Source organism: Pongo pygmaeus, chromosome 2, assembly GCF_028885625.2.
Source record: "Pongo pygmaeus isolate AG05252 chromosome 2, NHGRI_mPonPyg2-v2.0_pri, whole genome shotgun sequence".
Lineage (NCBI taxonomy): Eukaryota > Metazoa > Chordata > Mammalia > Primates > Hominidae > Pongo > Pongo pygmaeus.
In genome coordinates, this window is record NC_085930.1 from 58,726,644 (window position 1) to 58,746,483 (window position 19,840).

The following is a 19,840-nucleotide window of genomic DNA, read 5'->3' on the forward strand; positions in this document are numbered from 1 at the left end:
TCCAGGAGGCAGGGGTTGCAGTGAGCCGAGATCATGCCACTGGACTCTGGCCTGGGTAACACAGCAAAACTGTCTCAAAAAAAAAAAACAATGCAGTTAAGCACTATGAAACAAACACCTGAAATGCCTCCATGGCAGAGATTACTATCAACATTTTTTTCCCTCCCAAACACTGACCAAAACAATTGTGCACACACATATGCATGTGTATACATGGGTTGTGTGTGCATGTGTGTAGCTGTATCATGTTACCAGCTGCTCAGACATTTCCACATCCCACAAGGCTCCACATGATCTGGCCCCATGTGTTAGTTTCCTCTCGCTGCTGTAACAAACTTAGTGGCTTAAAACAAAAGAAACCTATCCTCTTAGAGTTCTAGAGGACAGGAGTCTGAAATGAGTCTTACGGGGTCAAAATCAAAACCTCACTCCCTCTGGAAGCTCTAGGGGAGAATCTGTCTCCTTCTCTTTCCCAGCACACAGAGCTCCATCTCTTGGCTCACGGCCCTTCCTCTGTCGTCAAAGCCAGGAGCACAGCATCTTTCCTCTCTTATGCTGCTTCCACTACATGGCCTTTTTTCCTGTCTGAAACGTCCCTCTGTTCCTCTCTATAAGGACCCCTGTGGTTACACTGGGTCTATCTGGATAATCCAGGACAATCTCCCATCCCAAGGGGCTTCTCTTAGTCACCTCTGCAAGGGCCTCTTCCCTATAAGTTAACATCCACGGGTTCCAAGACCAGGACCTGGTTATCTTTGGGGCCATTGTTCGGCCACTTGCACCTCACCTATCTCTTCAGCCTCATGTTCGGCAGCCCCCTGCCCCCACCCCACCTGCCCTCTACTCTATAGCTACGTTGCTGTCCTCTCAGTTCCTTGAACACACCACGACCTCCTCTTGCCACAGTCTTTGTCACCCACAGGATATCACATGGGCATCAGAGAAAGGGAGAAACCATTCTGTGTAGTAGAAGGGAAAAAGCTGCAGTCTCCTGGGATAGCTGGGAAGGTGTGAGAAGAGCTGGCAAAGCTAGGAACTGTGTTGGTTCAAGAGCCCAGAGAAGACACCTCCAGTGATCAAGCATTCAGGGAGCCATTCTGGGGAGCAGAAGCCACTGAGAAAGGTTAACCTGGGTGACAAACCCTTCCTGTCTCCTCCATGGAACCCTCCATCAGGTCTGCATTGCTTGTCGTGGCTTCTGTGTGAATGTGTGATGGGGCTAAGCTCAGGGTCCAGGTGGATGTGGGTGGCAGGGCGGTGTGCAGACTCGGGGCACATGGCACCCACTGACATTTAGGTCAAAGGAGGAACAGGGGCAAACAGGGTTGTGCACATCCCTCAGTCGTCCAGTTTGGTAGTGGAAAGCCAAGGTGTTGGGCTGGCAGAGGGACAAGGGACAGCATCATGAGGTAACAAAACCCAGAAATATCCACTGTTTTGGAGAATCCAACCCACCGCCCACGAGCCAGGGGAGACCAGGTGGTAGGGACGAGCCTGCCCCACTTTGTGGCCGCCTTGAATGTCCAGGTGTCCACTTACAGCTGTGGAGAGTCTGGATGCCAGCGTCATCTCCAGGTTCCCCTTCAGGCCCACCAGGGGCGGCACCAACGTCAAAAGGTCTTTCACCTCCACAAACACAGGCCAGTGCTGGTAGGGAAACAGTAAGGAGATAAGCCAAACACACACGTCAGCAAATCTCTGGAAATTTCTTGAGAGAACCTTCAGCAAGTCACTTTTCACTCCCTATAAAATGAACAAATAGGACTAAGTAGTTTCTTAAATGGCTTTAAACTAAACAGAAATAAATGAAAGCTGTGAAAACCTTTTAGTGCTGTTCACTAAATCGGCATCAGTGGCCGTAAGCACACTGGGGGCTGGGCCAGGCTGGAGGCCAGCGGGTGGCAGCCATGCTGCATGTGCTCTGCACCATGGGTTCTGCAGAGGCATGCACAGGTCCCGGATGAGAAAGTTGGGGAATTTCTCATGAATGGGGAGGCTTAGAAACACCTGCAAGACGGCTGGGCTGAGGAAGGGCCCTGCCTCTACCAGGGATCAAGGATCTTCACACAGGCCATGCAGGCCCTGCCTCCCTCTGCCCCCAGGTCCAGGGACTGTGTGCACGCTGCCACTGAGCACCCTGTGGGGCTCAGGGTTTTTAAAAACAGATAGAATATGCCTCTATCCCATTAAAAGTAGAAAAATCAATAACTTTAAAGACAGATGAAAGGGATTCATGCTTCAAGGAAAATGGAAGAGAAAACATTTATTGGTAGAGGTGAAAACAATTCTTAACTGTTTAACGTGCAATTAGATGTTCCCCTAAATCAGTTTTAATGCCCCATCTGATCCTACTGATTTATTTTGCCTGTGTGGCTGCTGCAGAGATCTTTGACGCCTAACACTAGAAGCTTCTCCTGGTTTTGGAATTCTAGACCTGGAAACAAATCCCTGCTTTGTCATCAAGGAGAAAGGCAGCCTGGGATCTAGGCCCTGTCCATCCCCTACAAGGCAAGAGTTGTGTAAAGATGTGCAAATCCACCCAGCCTCTAGGGACTTGGACAGTCATCCACAAGCTGCCCAGCAACGGGCCTGACCAGGCGTGAAGGTGAAGAGATCAGGCCAGAGGCCCTTTAAGACTCCTTTCTGCTCTCAGACCAAGGAAGATGAGCACTGTTTAGTTTCTTCCTGTTCCTTATCTACCAGGCTGTGGAATTCAGAATCCAGTTCCAGCTCTGATGGAGTTCTGAGTTTGCCCTCTCTTAAAACTTGAGAAGAAAACAATGCCACCAGGGAGGGTGTCCTCCCACACCTCACAGTCTCCTGGTGGCATCTGGCCACAGTTCTGTGCAGCTGTCCTCTCAGCCTGCACACCCCTCCACATAGGGTGGGCCTCCGTCCTCAGCAGGGGAACCAAGGCCATCATGTACTCCCCAGCTGGCCTTCGGGCACCACCACCCACACCCTCCCTAACCTCCTGTGGAGCCCAGCGTGCTCATGGGCACTCTCTCTGCCTATACCCAAGACCCGGCACCCACCAACTCCAAAGTCACAGCAAACCCCTCCTTTCAGCCTGCCCCACCCAGCAGCCTTCCTCCTGCTCTCTGAGCACTACTACCTCTGAACAAGTGCCTGTTCTCACCCATCACCCTCAGTGCTGCAACTCTATGGCTCTCACTGTCTCCCTAAAGGAAGTGGTGGCCTCCTGATGGGTAAGCCCCATCTGCTGCTCTCCCTGCAGGGTGGCACTGTCCCCCGCTCCACGGATAAAGCACCTGCTGACAGGCACAGCTCTGTACCCTCTCCCCTGGCCTCTGGGCCTCCACCCCCCAGTCCTGTGCCAACCTCATTATCCACCCCGTCTCAGCCCCTATTCTTCCTCCTGACCATGTTAATACCAACCTTCCTTCCTGCTTTCTCTTCAGTTCTTCTTTCTCCCCACACCCTCTCCCTTCCGCAGCTCGAGTACCCTTCCACTGCACACACAGCACTATCTTCTAGCAGCCACCCCACCTGCTCCATGCTCCCGGGGCTTTCAGCAGGAAACCTAGGCGGGAGACGCGGGGGGAAGCTGAATCCTGATGCATGGTAGTCCCATCCTCCTTGCCAGCTGTTGCTATGACTGGTCAGTGAGGTCTGAGAAGTCCGGCCTGGTCACATCGGGTACCACACAACCGTGACGGGACCAAAGTCTACGGACACTGGCTGAACTGTGTCCCCCAAAACTCGTATGGTGAAGTCCTCATGCCTAGTACCAAAACATGACTGTATTTGGAGATACTGTCTTTCATGAGATAATTAAGTTGAAATGCGGTCATGAGGGTGGGTCCTAGCCCAGTGTGAGTGGCATCCTCATTAGAGGAGGAAATTAGACACGTACAGAGGGAAGACCGTGTGGAGACACAGGGCCATCTGCAAAGCTCAAAAACCAACCTTGCCGATACCTTCATCTCAGACTTCCAGCCTCCGGAAGTGTGGAAAAAAATCAGTTTCTATTGTTTAAGCTACCTCCTCTGTGGTATTTTGTTATGGCAGTCCTAGCAAACTAATACAAACGTAAAGTGAAAAAATACTGGGTGACACTGTTAATCCAGTAATTAACCAATTCTGGCACTGTCCCATCTCTAGACTTCTTTACAGAAATAATAAGTGTCTTTGTTTTTAAAGTCCCTTTGATTTAGGTTTCCTGTTACCTGCAGCCAATAGCAAATACACTGACTGATACCCTGGGCTTGTGCGGGTGCCTCCCAATGTCTATGGCTCAGAAGTCTCTGTGAGCATCAGATCTGCCCATCCAACTCTGGCTGAACCCTGGACACCCCACAAGTACCTCAAACCCCAAATCTCCAAACTTCTCCTTGCCACCCGTGTCCTTCCTGCTCTGCCAGCCAGGACTCAACGCCTTCTTTTCACCAATCTGACACTCAAGTCTTCACAACTTTTAAATTCTGCCACCGCCCTCTCCAGCAACACTGTAAAGATGCCTATATCGGTCACTAGGGAGGCTGAAATCATCAGAAATAATGATTCTTGCACTTGAGGGGCTCTGAACTCTGCCCACAGTCCCCCAGCTCTCCCCTGCTCCTCCGGTCTCACCCTCGGGGTCATCTTTGACACCACTGCCTGGGGTGAGTTTTGTGGCACAAATATGACCCCATCACTCGGCCACCTGTAACCCTTCACTGCCAACTCCTCTCCTGAGTATACCTAACACATAAGTCCTATGAACCCCAAAGACACACAAGCATATGTCAAGAACAGTCAACGCAAACCCACAGCACTGGAGTCAGAGGTGGGGCTGAGACGGCTGAGCACAGAGGACTCTGCTGGGGCTCTGCTGGGGATGCCCCAGGTAGGGATGCAAACGCCCCTGTACCTTGAGGTGGTCCATGGAGCTGCACACAGGAGTTATGTGCTCTCCTACATGTCTATGCTACCCTTCAATAAAACCAGCAAGACACTCATTTTAACATAAAGCAAACACCTGCTACACTCAGTGCACAGCACACCCTCTGGGCAGAATAGACAGAGCCCCTCACTCCTGCCCAGTATCACTGTCCCCATGACAGCAGCCACCCCTGTCTCTCACTTTCCACAAATGCACACTATCATTCGCCCATATCTTTGCACACAAATCCCTCTGCTTGGAATGTTCACGTCTTTTCAGGGCATCCTGGAAATTGCTACATTACCTTTAAAGTCCAAATCAAATTGTCCTGCTCCTCTGCAGATCCCCTGACCCCTAGGAAGAATGACTGCTCCCTCTTCCTTCACAGGCAAACACCTGCTTGTGGCCCCCACTCCCTGCCCAGCCCTCCGGAACGCCTGACAGTCTCTCTCCCCAGCATCGGCAGGGTGGTCTCAGGGAAGGAGCGATAAGCTCTCAGCACAGCTCTAGGATGAGGCTATTGGGGGAACAAGTGGGTATTCAGGTTGCAAGCCCACAGAAGCACAGGCTTTCTAATGGGGGGCTGGCCAGGATGCAAAAGGCCACTCCAGCCCCAAAAGGGGATGAGTGTCCCATCAACTGAGACAATCAAGCAGAAGCCACCTAGGAGGCATCATGAGCTCACATTAGGAGGCTGGGTGGCCTGGTGGGTACAGACTGCCCCTCTCCAACTTGGACCCAGGGGCACAGAAAGACTCTGAGTGGCCATTAGGAAGGAGGTGCTGTGTACACTCGGGAACATGAAATGCTATTTGGGGTGTCCTTCTGGGTTGAAATTTTAAATTTATATTTACAGATTAAAAAGCAAAACTGCGGGCCAGGTACGGTGGCTCACGCCTGTAATCCCAGCACTTTGGGAGGCTGAGGTGGGTGGATCACGAGGTCAGGAGTTCAAGACCAGCCTGGCCAACATGGTGAAACCCCGTCTCTACTAAAAATACAAAAAAATTAGCTGGGCGTGGTGGTGGGCGCCTGTAATCCCAACTACTTGGGAGTTGAGGCAGGAGAATCATTTGAACCCAGGAGGCGGAGGTTGCAGTGAGCTGAGATCACGCCACTGCATTCCAGCCTGGGCGACAGGGCAAGACTCCGTCTCAAAAAAACAAAAAGCAAAACTGCATAGTATAAACCATATATGTATATGTTTATATGTACATAGAAAATTGTCTTGAAAGGTCCACAGCAGCGGTGATAGAGATGAGGGGACAGCCTTCCTCCATTGCTTGGGTGTATTTTCCAATTTTTCCAAACTGCCTCTACGAAATGTTTCAGTTGACAGATAGCACAAACCTCTCAATGATTCCAATACGCTGCCCGAACCATGCTAGGGGAGAAACAGACTGTGACAAGTGAATCTCCCTCAGCACATGCCTCCACCGCAGGGAGACCGCCATGGCCCTCCCACCTGCACCCCCGGGCTCCAAACCTTGTCCTTTTTTACCAGGGGCGACACCAGCATGCTGCGAGCTGGGCACACCGCAGCTCTGCCCACAGCGGCCATGCCCCCACCCGACAGGGACCACAGCACACAGACTCAGTCATCTGGTCCTCACAGTTCTGTGAGGTGGGGGATTTCATTATCCCCATTTTACAGATGGGGAAATCGAGGCAGAACAGTGTGACTAAAAATCCCCTCCACTGGTGAGTGGCAGACTCTGCCTCCTGAGCCCACATGCACTGGGAGGAAGGCGGTTTGAGCTCCTTGGGCTGAGGAGGCACACGCAGGCTAAGGTTCTGACAAACCTCCATCATTCTGCGAATCTCTAATGCCGAGGTCTCAGCGTTGGAGGTCCCTCCTGCCAGCCTCACTGACACCCGGGACGCTCAAGCAGCAAGGGCAGGTTGAGGGCTGCCCTCCCACTGTGGAGGCCCCTCATGTCTCCAGCCTGCCCTATCTGTGGTGCCAGGAGACCCAGTCTGTGTATCTCCCACCCCAATCCCCCAAACACCCAGTACGCACTTGAACGGTGTTCATCACCAGGCCGGCCGTCATCATGCACAAGCCGGACAGCAGAATGGGCATCACGACCTGGCACATGATGGTGAAGAAAGACTCAGGCAAGACCCCATGTGGGGACCGGGTGAGCTCACAGCTGAAGCCTCGCAGCTTCTTGCCCTGAAAGCAAAACTCCAGATTCAGCTGGGTGACCACCATGGCCAGGCAATGCACCACGATCCCAGGAGCACGAAGTCGGAGCCTGGAGTGCTCCAGTCCTCTCCTCCTGGCCCACACCAGGACGCTCTTCCCAAGAAGTCCACACAAACAGAAGCTTCCCAGTCACCAGGTGCCCTGCGCCTGCAGAGAGTTCCCCAACAGCCCCTTGGCTGAGGGCCAGCACAGATGAGTGAGGAACAAAGGCCAGTGTGACTCAGGGCCTCATTACAGAGGCTCTGCCAGGCCCTGCTGTCCCTCCCTGAAGGTCAGGCTCTCCTCAGACAGTGGCTGTGTGTCTGCCAGGACCTCCCTCTGCCGGCCTGCCATGGAGGCTCATGGTCCCTCTGCACTGGCCTTGACAGCAATCAGCAGCCCAGCAGGCCGGTCCATACTGGCTTGGGCTGGACAGAGCTGGAGCCCACGTGGTGCCTGGCCTTGGTGAGTGCCCACACCGAGGTCTGCTGCCACCTTGCCCTGTACAAGTGTCCTGGGCTGTTCCCCTCCTGGCAGAGGAGGGCCTGGGGAGATATCAGCACAGAGGGACTGCCTCCTCGGGCCAGCTCTACAGACCTCGAGTTTTATTCCTCAAGGTCAAGCAGTCTATGGGTCCCTAAGCAGGAAGCCACGCCCTGGGTCATCTCAAGTTGTGTCCAGCCAGGGGGTTCATGGCCACAGGAAGCTGTGTTCACAGAAGAAAACGCAGGCCTGTTCTCCCTCCATGGCCTGGAAGTCTCATAAACATGCTTCCAAAGTGGCCTCGCTTTCTTCAGCTACAAAGGTCAGACTGGCCCTGCTGACCCCTCCTCACCCAGAGAAGGAGAAGGGGCTGGGAAGCCACTTCTGACTCCTGGGGTTCTGTTGTTGGGTGTGTCCTCTGCGCATTCCACAGGCACCAGGAACAGAATGTTCAGGTCTGAGGGCAGGCTGGGGCAGGCAGAAGCACGAAGCTGGGGGTCAGACTCACACCAGCTGGATCCAGCACTGCGGTCGGGTCTAGGCCTCACTTCCACTCCCATACCTAAACTGTCACCCTAGTGGGCACGTTATCTGGTTCTCCCATTGGACAGCCTATCCTAGGCTCAAGTACAGACCCCGGCCTGGAGTCCACTGCCCTCCCCAGTGTGGATCCTACCGGCCTCCCCAAGGCTGTCCCTGCCACCGAACTCCAGACGAATTTCTCCAGCACCTGTTCCCCTCATGCCCCCAATATTTCTTGCACTGCGTCTTCATGCACACCCTTCATTTACTCATTCATTCAACAGATATTTTTAAACCCCTCATAGGAGCAATGCATAACGGGTCCTAAACTCCAGCACAATTCCCACTGAGAGCTAGAGTTTCTGTCCCCCTCTTCCCTCTGTCCCCACAGCTTAACCGAGAGAACAAAGTGGAAGAGATGCCCTGTGGCAGTCAGTTTCTGGGCATGGATCTTAAGAAACTGACAACTTCTATGTCCTATCTCTTGGGCTGCTCATGTTCCCAGCTACTCTGCTGTGAGGAAGACCACATGGTCACACATAGAGGCCGTATGCCAGGGTCCTGCCCACAGCCCAGCCTTGCACATGAGTGGGCCGTCTTGGGCTGGCCCAACAGCCACCACGCAGAGCAGGCGGTTTTTCTCACCGGGCTCTGCTCAACCTGTAGATTTGGTATCAAACAATAATTGGCTTTAAACGAACTGCTAAGCTTTGGTGTCCTTTGTTATGTAGCCATAGTTAACTGCATTTGGGGAATCTCTTCCCCATCCGTGATCTCGCTATTTCAGCCCAGACCTCTTCTCTGAGCTTTCAGATCATATACCTAGGCTCTGGTAGGGATGAGCATGTGTCTCACTCCTCCAGTCTCTCAGGACTGCCACTTCCAAGCCTGCCTCTCCCAAGTGGCCTGCCTCAAGGAAAGGTTCTGCCAGAAATGCAAGCCTCACTCTGAGCCCCTACCATCTCAGTCCCACATCCACTCTGCCTGTCCCCACACCTCTCCCACAGCTGTCCCCCACTCCCGCCCACAGACGCTGCCTTCGCCATGGCCCTTTGTCCCTCTAATCTGTCTCCTCACAAAACCAGTGTGTGCTCTTCACAGGCACAACCCACAGGTGCACTGTGAGGATGGCCCTTGCTTGCACATCCTCCATGGCGGTCAACACACTGCCTGAGAAAGGAGCATCCGGACCCCTTGCAATCTGGAAAGACACATCCACGTGAACCTCCTTCTTTCAAGTACACGGTCATATGCTGCAGCTGCAGAGGGAGCTTCTCACAACCCTCACAGGGGCCATGCCCATGCTCCTCCCCTCTGCTGCAGGCCAACACATCACCCAGGCCAAACGTCTGCCAGGCCTCGTGGCCAGCTGAGGCACCTCCTCTCAGCCAGAGCCTAACAGCTCTTTCCCCAGAATTCCCAACTTACTCTCTGAAACTCCCTGAAGACTGGTCCCACTTTTGCATAACAGAAGCATGAAATGCAGGTGTATCTGCTCTCCCTCTCTGGCACGCACCCATCCTGAGAACACAGCCCTTCTCACTGCTGCAATTTTGGGGATTTCTCCATGGCTCCATTCCACAGATCAGTACTTAGGGCCTAGTAATTGCCAGCCTCCGCCCTAAATGCCAGGGTACACTGTGAGCAGAATGAACACAGGTTATCAGATAGTCAAAAAAAAAAAAAGAAATAAATAAATGATGATCTGTGACAAGTGCTCTGAAGCAAACCCAGGGCATAACGAGGGCACAGAGCAGACTTGGCCACACGCAAACAGTCACTGCAAATGAATGAAGGAATGCCCGTAACACTCAGTCACTGCAAATGGATGAAGGAATGCCCATTTGTTCCCTTGTGCAGCACTCTGTATTTCTCAGAGCTCTCTCACATTCTGTCATTTTCACAACAGCACTGGGATGTTCACAGGAACTATAGCGTTCTGTTTTGCAAATGAAGAAAATGAACAGTTTCCCAAGATCACACAGCAAGTTAGTGTCAAAGGCAGGCCAAGACCCTCAGCTTCTGGGCTGCTACTCCTGCCTGCCAACCCCATTGCTGCCCGTCATCCATGGTTAGGATCAGTTTGTTCAAATAGGAGATTGAACCGGCAGGAGGCAGAGAGAAACGGCCTGATTCTGAGAGAAGTGTTGCAGAAAGTTACTGGTTTAAAGGCATCACCTGGTTAAAGACAGAGTCCTCTGTCTTTAAGGCTGGCCTAGTTTCCCTGGCTGCTCAAGGCTTGTTGTGGGATGCACATTCCCAAGGCATACAGCTGAGCAGCCCCCAGACAGGTGATCACTTCCTTCAGGTGTCAGCACCTCTTACAGTGTCATCATAGTTTTGGACGTGGTCAAACATCATTGCACAACGTATAATCATACACAGTGAATCCTGGAACCACCCTCATCAGCACAGGAGATGCAGAAATAAACAACCATTTGCATACTCTCATATAGAAAGAGGTGTCTGATCAAGTAAGTTACAAATCATTACAAAAATGTTTCTCAAATCTGTTTAAAAACTGAGTGAGAGACCGGGTGCAGTGGCTCACGCCTGTAATCCCAGCACTTTGGGAGGCCGAGGTGGGCAGATCACCTGAGGTTGGGAGTTCGAGACCAGCCCGACCAATATGGAGAAACCCCATCTCTACTAATAATACAAAAATTAACTGGGCGTGGTGGCGCATGCCTGTAATCCCAGCTACTCGGGAGGCTGAGGCACCAGAATCACTTGAACCTGGGAGGTGGAGGTTGCAGTGAGCTGAGATCATGCCATTGCACTCCAACCTGGAAAACAAGAGCGAAACTCTATCTCAAAAAAAAAGTGAGAAGGATACACACACATACACACACACACACACACACACACACACACACGTGCACACAGTGAAACATTCAGAAGGATATATACCAAAATGTTAACAGTAGTTGCCTTTGGGTGGTGGGTTCATAAGTAATCTTTATTTTATAATTTTCTGTCTATTCTGACAATTGTGATTGTTTGCTTTTATAAATAAAAAAACTATCAAAAGCAAATAAAGTAATTATATAAGAAAAATGACTTTCCTGTGAAAACCTGAGAACAAAACATGTCAACACAGCTCACTGGGTTATAATCCAGAAAATCAAAAGTGTGGTTTCAAAAATAGCTCAGTAGCACAGCAGAAAAATCTCAAAGAGCTTGAACTAGATTCCAGCTGCACGGAGCAGCAGGTGGAAGCCGGGTCCGGCGGTTTCTGTGTGACCTTCTCTGGGCCTCCAGCCCACCCCACAGCCCACAGCATGAGCAAGTGGCACAAGATCAGTGGTGCTCACCAATCAGGGGCACCAGGACCACCTGAGGAGCTTCTGCAACAGGCCGCCCAGGCCCCACAAAGACCACAGGATCAGAATGCTGAGGACCACTGATCTCTGCCCACTGCCTCGTTCTTACTGGGGTGTGTTTTTAGGGGAGGGTCCACAGAGCGTGGGCAGGGGCTCTGGAGTACATTTCTGACACTGCAGTGGGAACTGCTTGTTTACCAGGAGCAGTTTCCAACGCAGCATCCAATTCATTTCTCAGGGTCACCTTGACCCTTGGCAGGTTCTGGGTCAGTTGGTCATTCTTACAGGCATGAATTCTTCCCTCATCTTGTTCAGGTCTCACAGATCAGGCCAATTAAATTTTAAATAACTGTTAAGGTTCTTCTTTATTTTCTGCTTCTGATCTCAACTGGCAGAACCCACCCACAGGTGAAGATGAAAGACTTGTCCACCCCCTGCCAGGCTGGCCTGCTACCACACTGTCTCCAAGCAGCCTCTCTTGCCTCCCCTGCAACACCTCCTCCTGGGGAAGGGGGATCTTCTTGGCCTCCCTCCGCAGGGCCGCTCCCACCACTTGCTGGAGCACACGGCCCTCACTGCTATCAACGTTGACCCCAGAACCTGCTGTGTGAGCGGCATGAGGGCAGGGGTGTCTGCCTGGCACAGGTACACAGTATATGCTGCCTGAATGAGTGAATGAATGAATGAATGAATGAACTGCTGTGGCCCTCACCTGTCCAGGCCTGGGTGCCAAGGGTTCACCATACCCTTAACCCAAGGGTGAGACCCCCTCCCTCATTGATGAGGTGAAGAGGAGGTGACCATAACAACTGGCTCACAAACAGACAGATGGGCCCACCGTGACTGAGGACACCTGGCCAGCTCTCCCTGTCTGTTCTTCGCTTGCTAACAAGCCCACACAGCCAGTTGGGATGCAACTGCCAATTGCTGGCTTGAACATCTGCTGTCTCTCTTGGGCTCTGTCATCTCCTCCCACCCTAAAGAGTTGTTTTTGCCCCCATGACAAGAACCACTGTTAACTGACTACAGGCTGGTGTGAGTCTGGTGGGTGCTCCCTGGCACTCCTGCCACCTGGTCTGACTTACAAATTGGCTTGACAAGATGAGACTCCACAGACCCTCCCCTGCTCACCATTAAAACAGTTAATACTACCCAATGCAAATTACAATAGGACCTTCAAGGAGGGAAACTTATTATGTGAGACTTAAAAAGGGTATGTCAATCCCCCTGCTTCTCCTTTACACAGGCCAATATGGCTCATTCCTAAACCTGGAGAGAACAAAAGGGTACCTCCTGGTGGATTACCACCACCTTAATGGCATGACCCTGTCCATTCAGACCCCCACATCCAATACCGAATATTATTGAAATCACTGACTCCATCCAAATCAACTGGTACTTTGCTGCTACAGACTTGGCTAATACATTCTGTTCAGTGCCTATTTCACCAGCCTCTCAGACACAGTTGGCCTTCACCTCTAAAGGGACACTAGATACCTTTTCCAGGCTCCCCACGGGGACCTCCGCAGCTCTGCCATCACAGAGTCATGCGGCCAAGGTCTCCCCTGCATCTGCCTTTCTCAGGAGCACAGTTACATTACACTGATGATGCCCTCCTCCACAGAGGCTCTTTTAACACACTTATTAAGGGCATACAAGTAACTCACAAAGGCACTGACAATGAGAGAGGGGGCCATCACCCCACATGTGGTGCGAGGCCTGGCACCTTGGTTAAATGCCTGAAAATTATTTGGTAAACTGAGAGCCATCTCCAACACTGCAACAAAAGAACTATTAACCTTCTCAGCATCCACAACATTAATACAAGTCTCCAATATCTTTTAGTTCTTTTTGGGTTTTGGAAGCAACATATTTCTCATCTACAAATTTTACTTATGCCCATTTATGCTGTCATCTGCAAAGCAAGCCAACTCAAACAGGCCACTCCAACAAAAGGTTCTAGGATCTGCCCAAGTTAAAATCAGCAGTCACTCTTATTAGTGTCCCCACGAACGCCTTCATGGAAGAGAGGGGCATTAGCAACCTCCCCTCAAGCCCTGGAGTCTATAGGCTGATGGCCTTAAGTTGTCTAGGGGCCGCGGATCCAGGGAAATGCTCTCCTCCACCCTGCACTGTGCACCATCAGAGGAGTAGCTGCTGGACACATGCTGGGCTCTCCTGGAAGTATAGGTTCTCACAGACACTGTGCCTGTGACCCTCCATTCCCACTGCCCATTATGCCTTCACATGTGGCACCCCCAAGCTCAGTACAGCTACTGAGGTCTCCTTAAAAATAGAATGGAGCCAAACCTGGGCTCTCTGGCATATGCCACCTGCAGGATGGGTGGTCTCCCCTGTCCTCAGTCCTTTGCCAGATGCCATGGTGCCAGAGGAGTCACCCCTCCCTGGGCCCCTTGGCTACCCAAGGCCCCTTGAGATGGGCTGGCCATTCACGGTGGGAGCTATAGGCTTCATGGAGGGTGCTGCCATGTAATATGCAAGGGAGCTCAGGGGAAGGCTGCTGCTTCCCATCTTAACCAGGAAGTCCCTGATAAAGAGCAAACCTCCAAGGGTCAGCGCAGCGGCCAAGCATCAGGCAATCAACAGCACAGGCGCCCTGGCCTGCTGGTGGCTCCCTCTGCACCTGGGCACAGGCTCTTGGCCCAGGGCCTCAAAGATGCCCCATTTGGGGGTAGAGAGCTCTGGGAATTTCCTGCCTCACTGACACACAAAACATAAAACAGGGTAACAAATGCCTACACATATACTACAGCCACACACAAGGCCTCAGCCAGTCACTCCTGATCCTCTCTAAGGTTCAGACATGGCCGACGGTGGCCAAGGCCCTCATCTCCTTCTTGAAATATAGAGCACCAGCTCTGCAGGAAGCACCCAGTGGAGCCTCTACTTCCTGGGTGGGCCACAGGCAGCCAGGGTTAGCAGGAGGCACATGGGCCCCTCACTTCAACTCTGATGAAGTGACAGGTGGCAAAGTGACCTCCACTGGGTGTCACCACTGTCATAGGCACTGATTAAGCCAGACCCAACCCCCCCCGGGGACACATACTCCCCATACCCAGGCCACCAAATCCCTCTGTTGCCCTTCCTGGACAAGGGCACCACATGGTACTCTCCCTCCTGGCCAAGGGTCTACGCTGCTGCCTGGAGAGGCTCTTCTATTCCCTGGAAGTCTCAGTCACCACCAAGACTTAAGCTGGCATTGAGGCATCAAGGGGTCAATGGTGGGGTAAGGCCTAAAACTATGAAGTGCTGCCTCAACACCTGGAGAAAGCAAGATAATATGATCAGTGCGTTCCCCTCCTGACTCTGCTCCTGTGGATGAGGCTCCCAGCCCAAGAGCCTCCTTATCTCAGGGCAGGAACTGTCCCTCCACATCCCCGAGGAGCACGCTTCAGTTTCTGCCACCCTGTGGAATTACGCATATAGTCAGGAATGGAGGGCAGGTTTCCCACTCTCTTGTTATGACAAATCTTGCCTCCCACATCCCCTGCTGGCTCACTCTGCTCCCCAGTGGCCCTGCAAGGTGTGCAGCATCCTCCTGCCTGGGTGATTGGTATGAGGACTCACAAACTGCCGTGGTCCTCACCTGTCCAGAGCCAGGTGTTGAGTGTCCACCATCCCCATAACCCTAGGGCAGGACACCCCGCCCTCACCAGCAGAGTAAAGAGGAGGCAATTAAAACAGGCTGCTCTCACCTCCTCCCGCATCCCCAGTCTTCTCTCTCTGCCCACATGTAATGCCCCTCCAGCCAGCCCTCTTGCCCTCCTGGCCTTTCTAGACTGCTCGGTGTCTCTGTAAGGCCATAGCTTGCCTGGAGACCCCCGTTCTTCCTGGCACATGCACACAATGCTCATCCCAGTCCACCCACAGAGCCCAGGACTGGATCAGTTTCTGGAGACTGCTGCCATTCCTGCCTGCTCCACGCATTCCAGTGAGGAGTCCTGGTGGAATTTCAGAAAGATTAATTTGGAGGAGCTTGGCCTCATCAGGTAAACCCTTTAAAGGGAGCAGGCGCTTCCTGAAGTCAGAGAGGGATTTCACTCAAGAGAGGTTTCTCCACTGCTGCCTTTGAAGATGGAAGGGCCACATGGCAAGACATAGGAATGGCCTCGAGAAGTGAAGTGCAGCCCCTGGCTGACAGCCAGCAAGGAAATGGAACTGCAGTCCTTCAGCCTCAGGGAGGAACACAGCACCAGGAGGTGAGTTCTGAAGACAGGACTATGCTTAGAAGTGGATGTTCCCCCAGAGCCTCATGAAGAGAATGCATCCTGGCCAGCATGTGGATTTCAGCTGTTGAGACCCCGAGCAGAGATCCCAGCCATACCATGCCTGCCCTCTGCCTTACAGAACTATGAGCTAATCAAGGGTGCTATTTTAAGCTGTTAAATTTGTGGTAATGTGGAACACAGCGATATAAAACTGATACAAAAACCACATGTTGCCAAATCTTCTGAGTTTTAAAGAGGAGCTGAATATAAGCACTGTAATGAAAAGCTTCCAGTTTTGAAATGTTTGCACTGAACTGAACACTAACCAGCCAACAAACCGATGCAGACCAGCACGACAGCTGTGTACACCCACTTTGAACCTCTCATATATGCAATGAAAAGAAAGCAGACTTGTAGCAGAGAGTTTTTCTTCTTCATGGGAACACATCCCTAGTCTCTAATATGTGCTGCCCTGTGCACGCACACGGGCAGATGGGCACCTGTATAAAAAGCAGCCTCCGTTTCTAAGGAAGGCATAGGCTCAGAGCCTTAGAAGAAAGATGACTGAGACTGCATTTTAAAAAATGAATGCATAGCAAAAAGCCACCAAAAGCAAAGTCAAAAGATAAACGGAAAAAAAATAGGAAACATTTATAATCCACGTCACAATGAAATGATCAATTTCCTTAATATACACAAAGCCCCTAGGTATCAATAAGAAAACAGAAAAACACCCCAAAGAAAAATGAACAAAGAATATAAATAGAAATATCAAGATCCTCAACCTCTCTCACTCATAATAAGAAGCACAGATCACACCATAATGCCACAGCAGGCAGCAGCCCTGGAGGAAGGCCCCCGACCCCGCCTCCTGGTACTGATACTTTTAGCTAATTGCTTCCCCTGAAATGTGGCTGAACCTGGTGACCTGATTCTCACCAACAGAAGCAAGGCCATGCCGCTTCTATGACTAGGTTACAGAGGACAGTGATATCTGTCTTGCCAGCAGACTATTTTTCCATCTTGGACTGTACCCTGATGAGGCAGGCACCATGATGGAGATGTCCACATGGAGAGGACCTGAGGGGGCCTCTGGGCAACAGCAGTGAGGAACTGAGGCTCGCAGTCCAGTATCTGCCAGGAATGTCACCCTCTAAGTGAGCTGGGCTGGTGCCACAGCCTTAGGAGAGACCATGAAGCAGAAAAGCCAGCTAAACTTCACCTGGATTCTTTACCCACACTAACCACGAGATAATACATGCTATTATATGAACCATGTGTGTATTATTGGGATACACACATGCTTAATATAATGCATGAGTTTTGGGATAACTTGTTAGGCATCAAGAGAAATTAAATTAATACAATGAAATGCAATTTCCAGATGGCAGATTACTAAAGATCAAAAAGGCTGAAAAAACCTGCGTTGATGAGTGTTGGGAACAAGCATTTCCCTGTGGTACTGGAGGAAGTACAACATCCTACAACTATGTGGGAGTTCAGTCAGGGTAGTGGGAAAAATTATAAAGATAGTTATAGGAAATAGTCACAAACCTTCTCAGTAGGCCGGGGTGTTGCATAGCTTCAGTAAAAGATTTAGCTGAAGGCAGCCTAATCCTCTTTACCTTGAGTTGATAGCAGAAGAACAAATAACAAGGGAACGTGGGGGAGTTTATCTAAATAGCTTGTTTACTCATGTGGTCCTAAGACAAACCTTTGATCACCTGTAGGACTGCTCTCTCTGGTGGGGGGCAACCAAATTAATTACCCACAGGTGTGTTGACTCAAAGCCTTTGTCATTTAATCTGTACTAAATAAATATGAAATTTGCCAGCTTATGGGGCGATGCTGCAGACTCAGAGCAGAGCCCCTTAGCTGGATTGACAGGCAAAATATCTGTGTCAATGTACATGTCTCATCTGTCGCTGGGTCAGGGTCTGTGGGTCGGACCCCTGCACCACTAAGCAGATGATTGGGTGATCTCCATCAGAGCCACAAACGCACATGCTCTTTACCCAGCAATTCTACAAGCAACAAGTTATCCTACCAATTTATTCAGAAATGTATACAATGATTTATGTCAAGATGATTCACTGCAGCATTTGTTTTTTAAGTGGTTATAGGCTAAATTATGTCCCTGCAAAAATTCGTATGTTGAAGTCCTAACACCCAGTACCTCAGAATGAGACTACACTTAGAGACACTGCCTTTAAGAGGTAATTAAATTAAAATGAGGTCATTAGGGTGGGCCCTAATCCAATCTGATGGGTGTCCTCTTAGGAAGAGGGATTAGGACAGAGACATGCAGAGGAAAGATCACGCGAAGACACGGAGAAAAGGCAGCCATCTGCAAGCCAAGGAGAGGCCACAGGAGAAACCAACGCTGCCAACACCTTGATCTTGGACTTCCAGCCTCTAGAACTGTGTGAAAATAAATGTGTGTTGTTGAAGCTCCCCCAGTGTGTGGGACTTTGTTATGGCAGCAGTAGTTGACTGACACAGTTGTTAAACTTCAAAGTACATCAGAACGGAAATGATTAAGTAAGTTTTGGTCTACATCAATCATATGGGCTAATAAATTGTCTACTGAAGATTAACTTGGGTTAAATTTAGTCTCTGTCACCAGAGACTAAAAGAATCTTGCCCAACATACAGAAAAAAAAAATAGCTTTTTGAGAGGACTGCCCGACAACCTTTAAGCTCAACCTTACAAGCAGGTGCCTACTCTATAGGTGACGTTCGGCAGTGCCCCCCTCCCTGTCCTCATTTAGTTCCCTCTTACCTGGAAATAGTCCAGAAGCATGCCGGCCCAGGACAGTCCCAGGCCTGCAAACATGAAGGGCACGGTCACCTGAAGGCCTATGGACCAGGCGGTCTCCCTGCTAGGCTCAGTCTCCAGTGGCTTGGGGGTCACGCTTTGGCTCTCAGGGGCCCTGAGAGCTCCATCTTCTGAGGCTACAGGGAGTCCTCCTGTGCTGAGGGGGTGAGGAAGCCCCAGCTCCCCTGGCTTGCCACAGCTGTCCAGCCTCCGCTGCCGGGTCTCTGTCCCATCCATCTGGGCACAGCTGGGTGCCTGGCAGCCCTACAGTGGGAGACACAAAGTTGTAGGCCAAGTTCCTGATTCCCATGGCACTAACACCCAAGGAGCCTCAGGCATCTGTCCAGCCCCAGGCTGGCATGGTCCCATCCAACCCACAGCCCTTACTCAGCACCTGCTCCACCAGCCTCCTGCACCCCAATTTACAATAGTTTGTTGTTTAATATGCACATATGTGAGCACAAAACATACAGAAGAGCACAAACATATATAGGCTGAAGTCAGCAAAAAAGGGCCTCTGAAAATTCTCTCTCCTATAAAAGCAATTTTAAAAAAACAGCAAAAACTGTCGAAATCATCTTTTTCAGAACTCTTACTGATACCAAAGGCTCAAGGCATCCAGGAGTACCTACTCAAGAAAAATTGCTCTCAGCAAGAAAGATCACTTTGTAACATTCAAGATGCTGGTGACATTCTAACTTGCCTGGTCCCACTACCCTCTCCAGCTCTGCCCTAGCCTTGAAAATTGACAGCCTACAACTGCAGTGAGAGCCAGCAGCCTGAAGGGCATGACAAGGCTAGAGTTCTTTTAAGTCCCCATGCCCAAAGAATTATTTTTTCATCCATCTGGAGATCCCTGGAAGACCCCACTTGGAGGGCTGTCTATATTTAACCCCACTTGGAGTTCAGCTGGTGCAAAACCTTTTGCCCTGGGAGAAGTTAGTAGAAAACAATTATAGGCACAGTGGCTACCAGCTGGGGTGAACAACAGACTAATGAAAACACTTAAAAGGAAAAGCTGAGGAAGGGGATGTCAACAGGGGTTTCGAAAAATTCCCGCACACTCTGGGAATCTATTAGGTTGGTGCGAAAGTAATTGCAGTTTTTGCTATTACTTTTGACAGCAAAAACTGCAATTACTTTCGCACCAACCTAATAGGCCACCAATGGATAGTGCCACACCCATGGCTAGAAACACACTCAGGAAATTCCTAGGAAGGCTCCAAGTTTGTACCTCCTGGACACTTTGCACAAGCAGCAGGTAAAGGCTGGGGAAGCTCTGGTGAGCACCAGACTGGATGTACCCAGTGTGCACACAGAGCCCCTGGGTAAAGACTGGGAGGCACACTCATTCCCGGCTTGGAGTTCCAGGCACGGAGTTCAAGGAAATCT

The 19,840-nt window shown here is 50.9% G+C and overlaps 1 protein-coding gene across 3 annotated transcripts in view; it reads right to left on the reverse strand.

Moving 5' to 3' along the window:
* SLC41A3 (solute carrier family 41 member 3) overlaps nucleotides 1-19,840 on the reverse strand; it is an 83,520-nt gene that overhangs the window by 43,137 nt on the left and 20,543 nt on the right. For 2 of the 3 annotated variants that reach the window (XM_054480775.2, XM_054480772.2), the window contains exons 2-3: nucleotides 18,413-18,712; nucleotides 1,540-1,647 (exon numbers count right to left, since the gene is read on the reverse strand). In XM_054480775.2, coding sequence (XP_054336750.1) covers nucleotides 1,540-1,647; nucleotides 18,413-18,685 — 381 coding nt within the window. In that variant the 5' untranslated portion in view covers nucleotides 18,686-18,712. Of the gene's footprint in view, nucleotides 1-1,539; nucleotides 1,648-6,905; nucleotides 8,772-18,412; nucleotides 18,713-19,840 lie in introns of those variants that run through there. The other variant, XM_054480774.1, reaches the window with a different exon arrangement.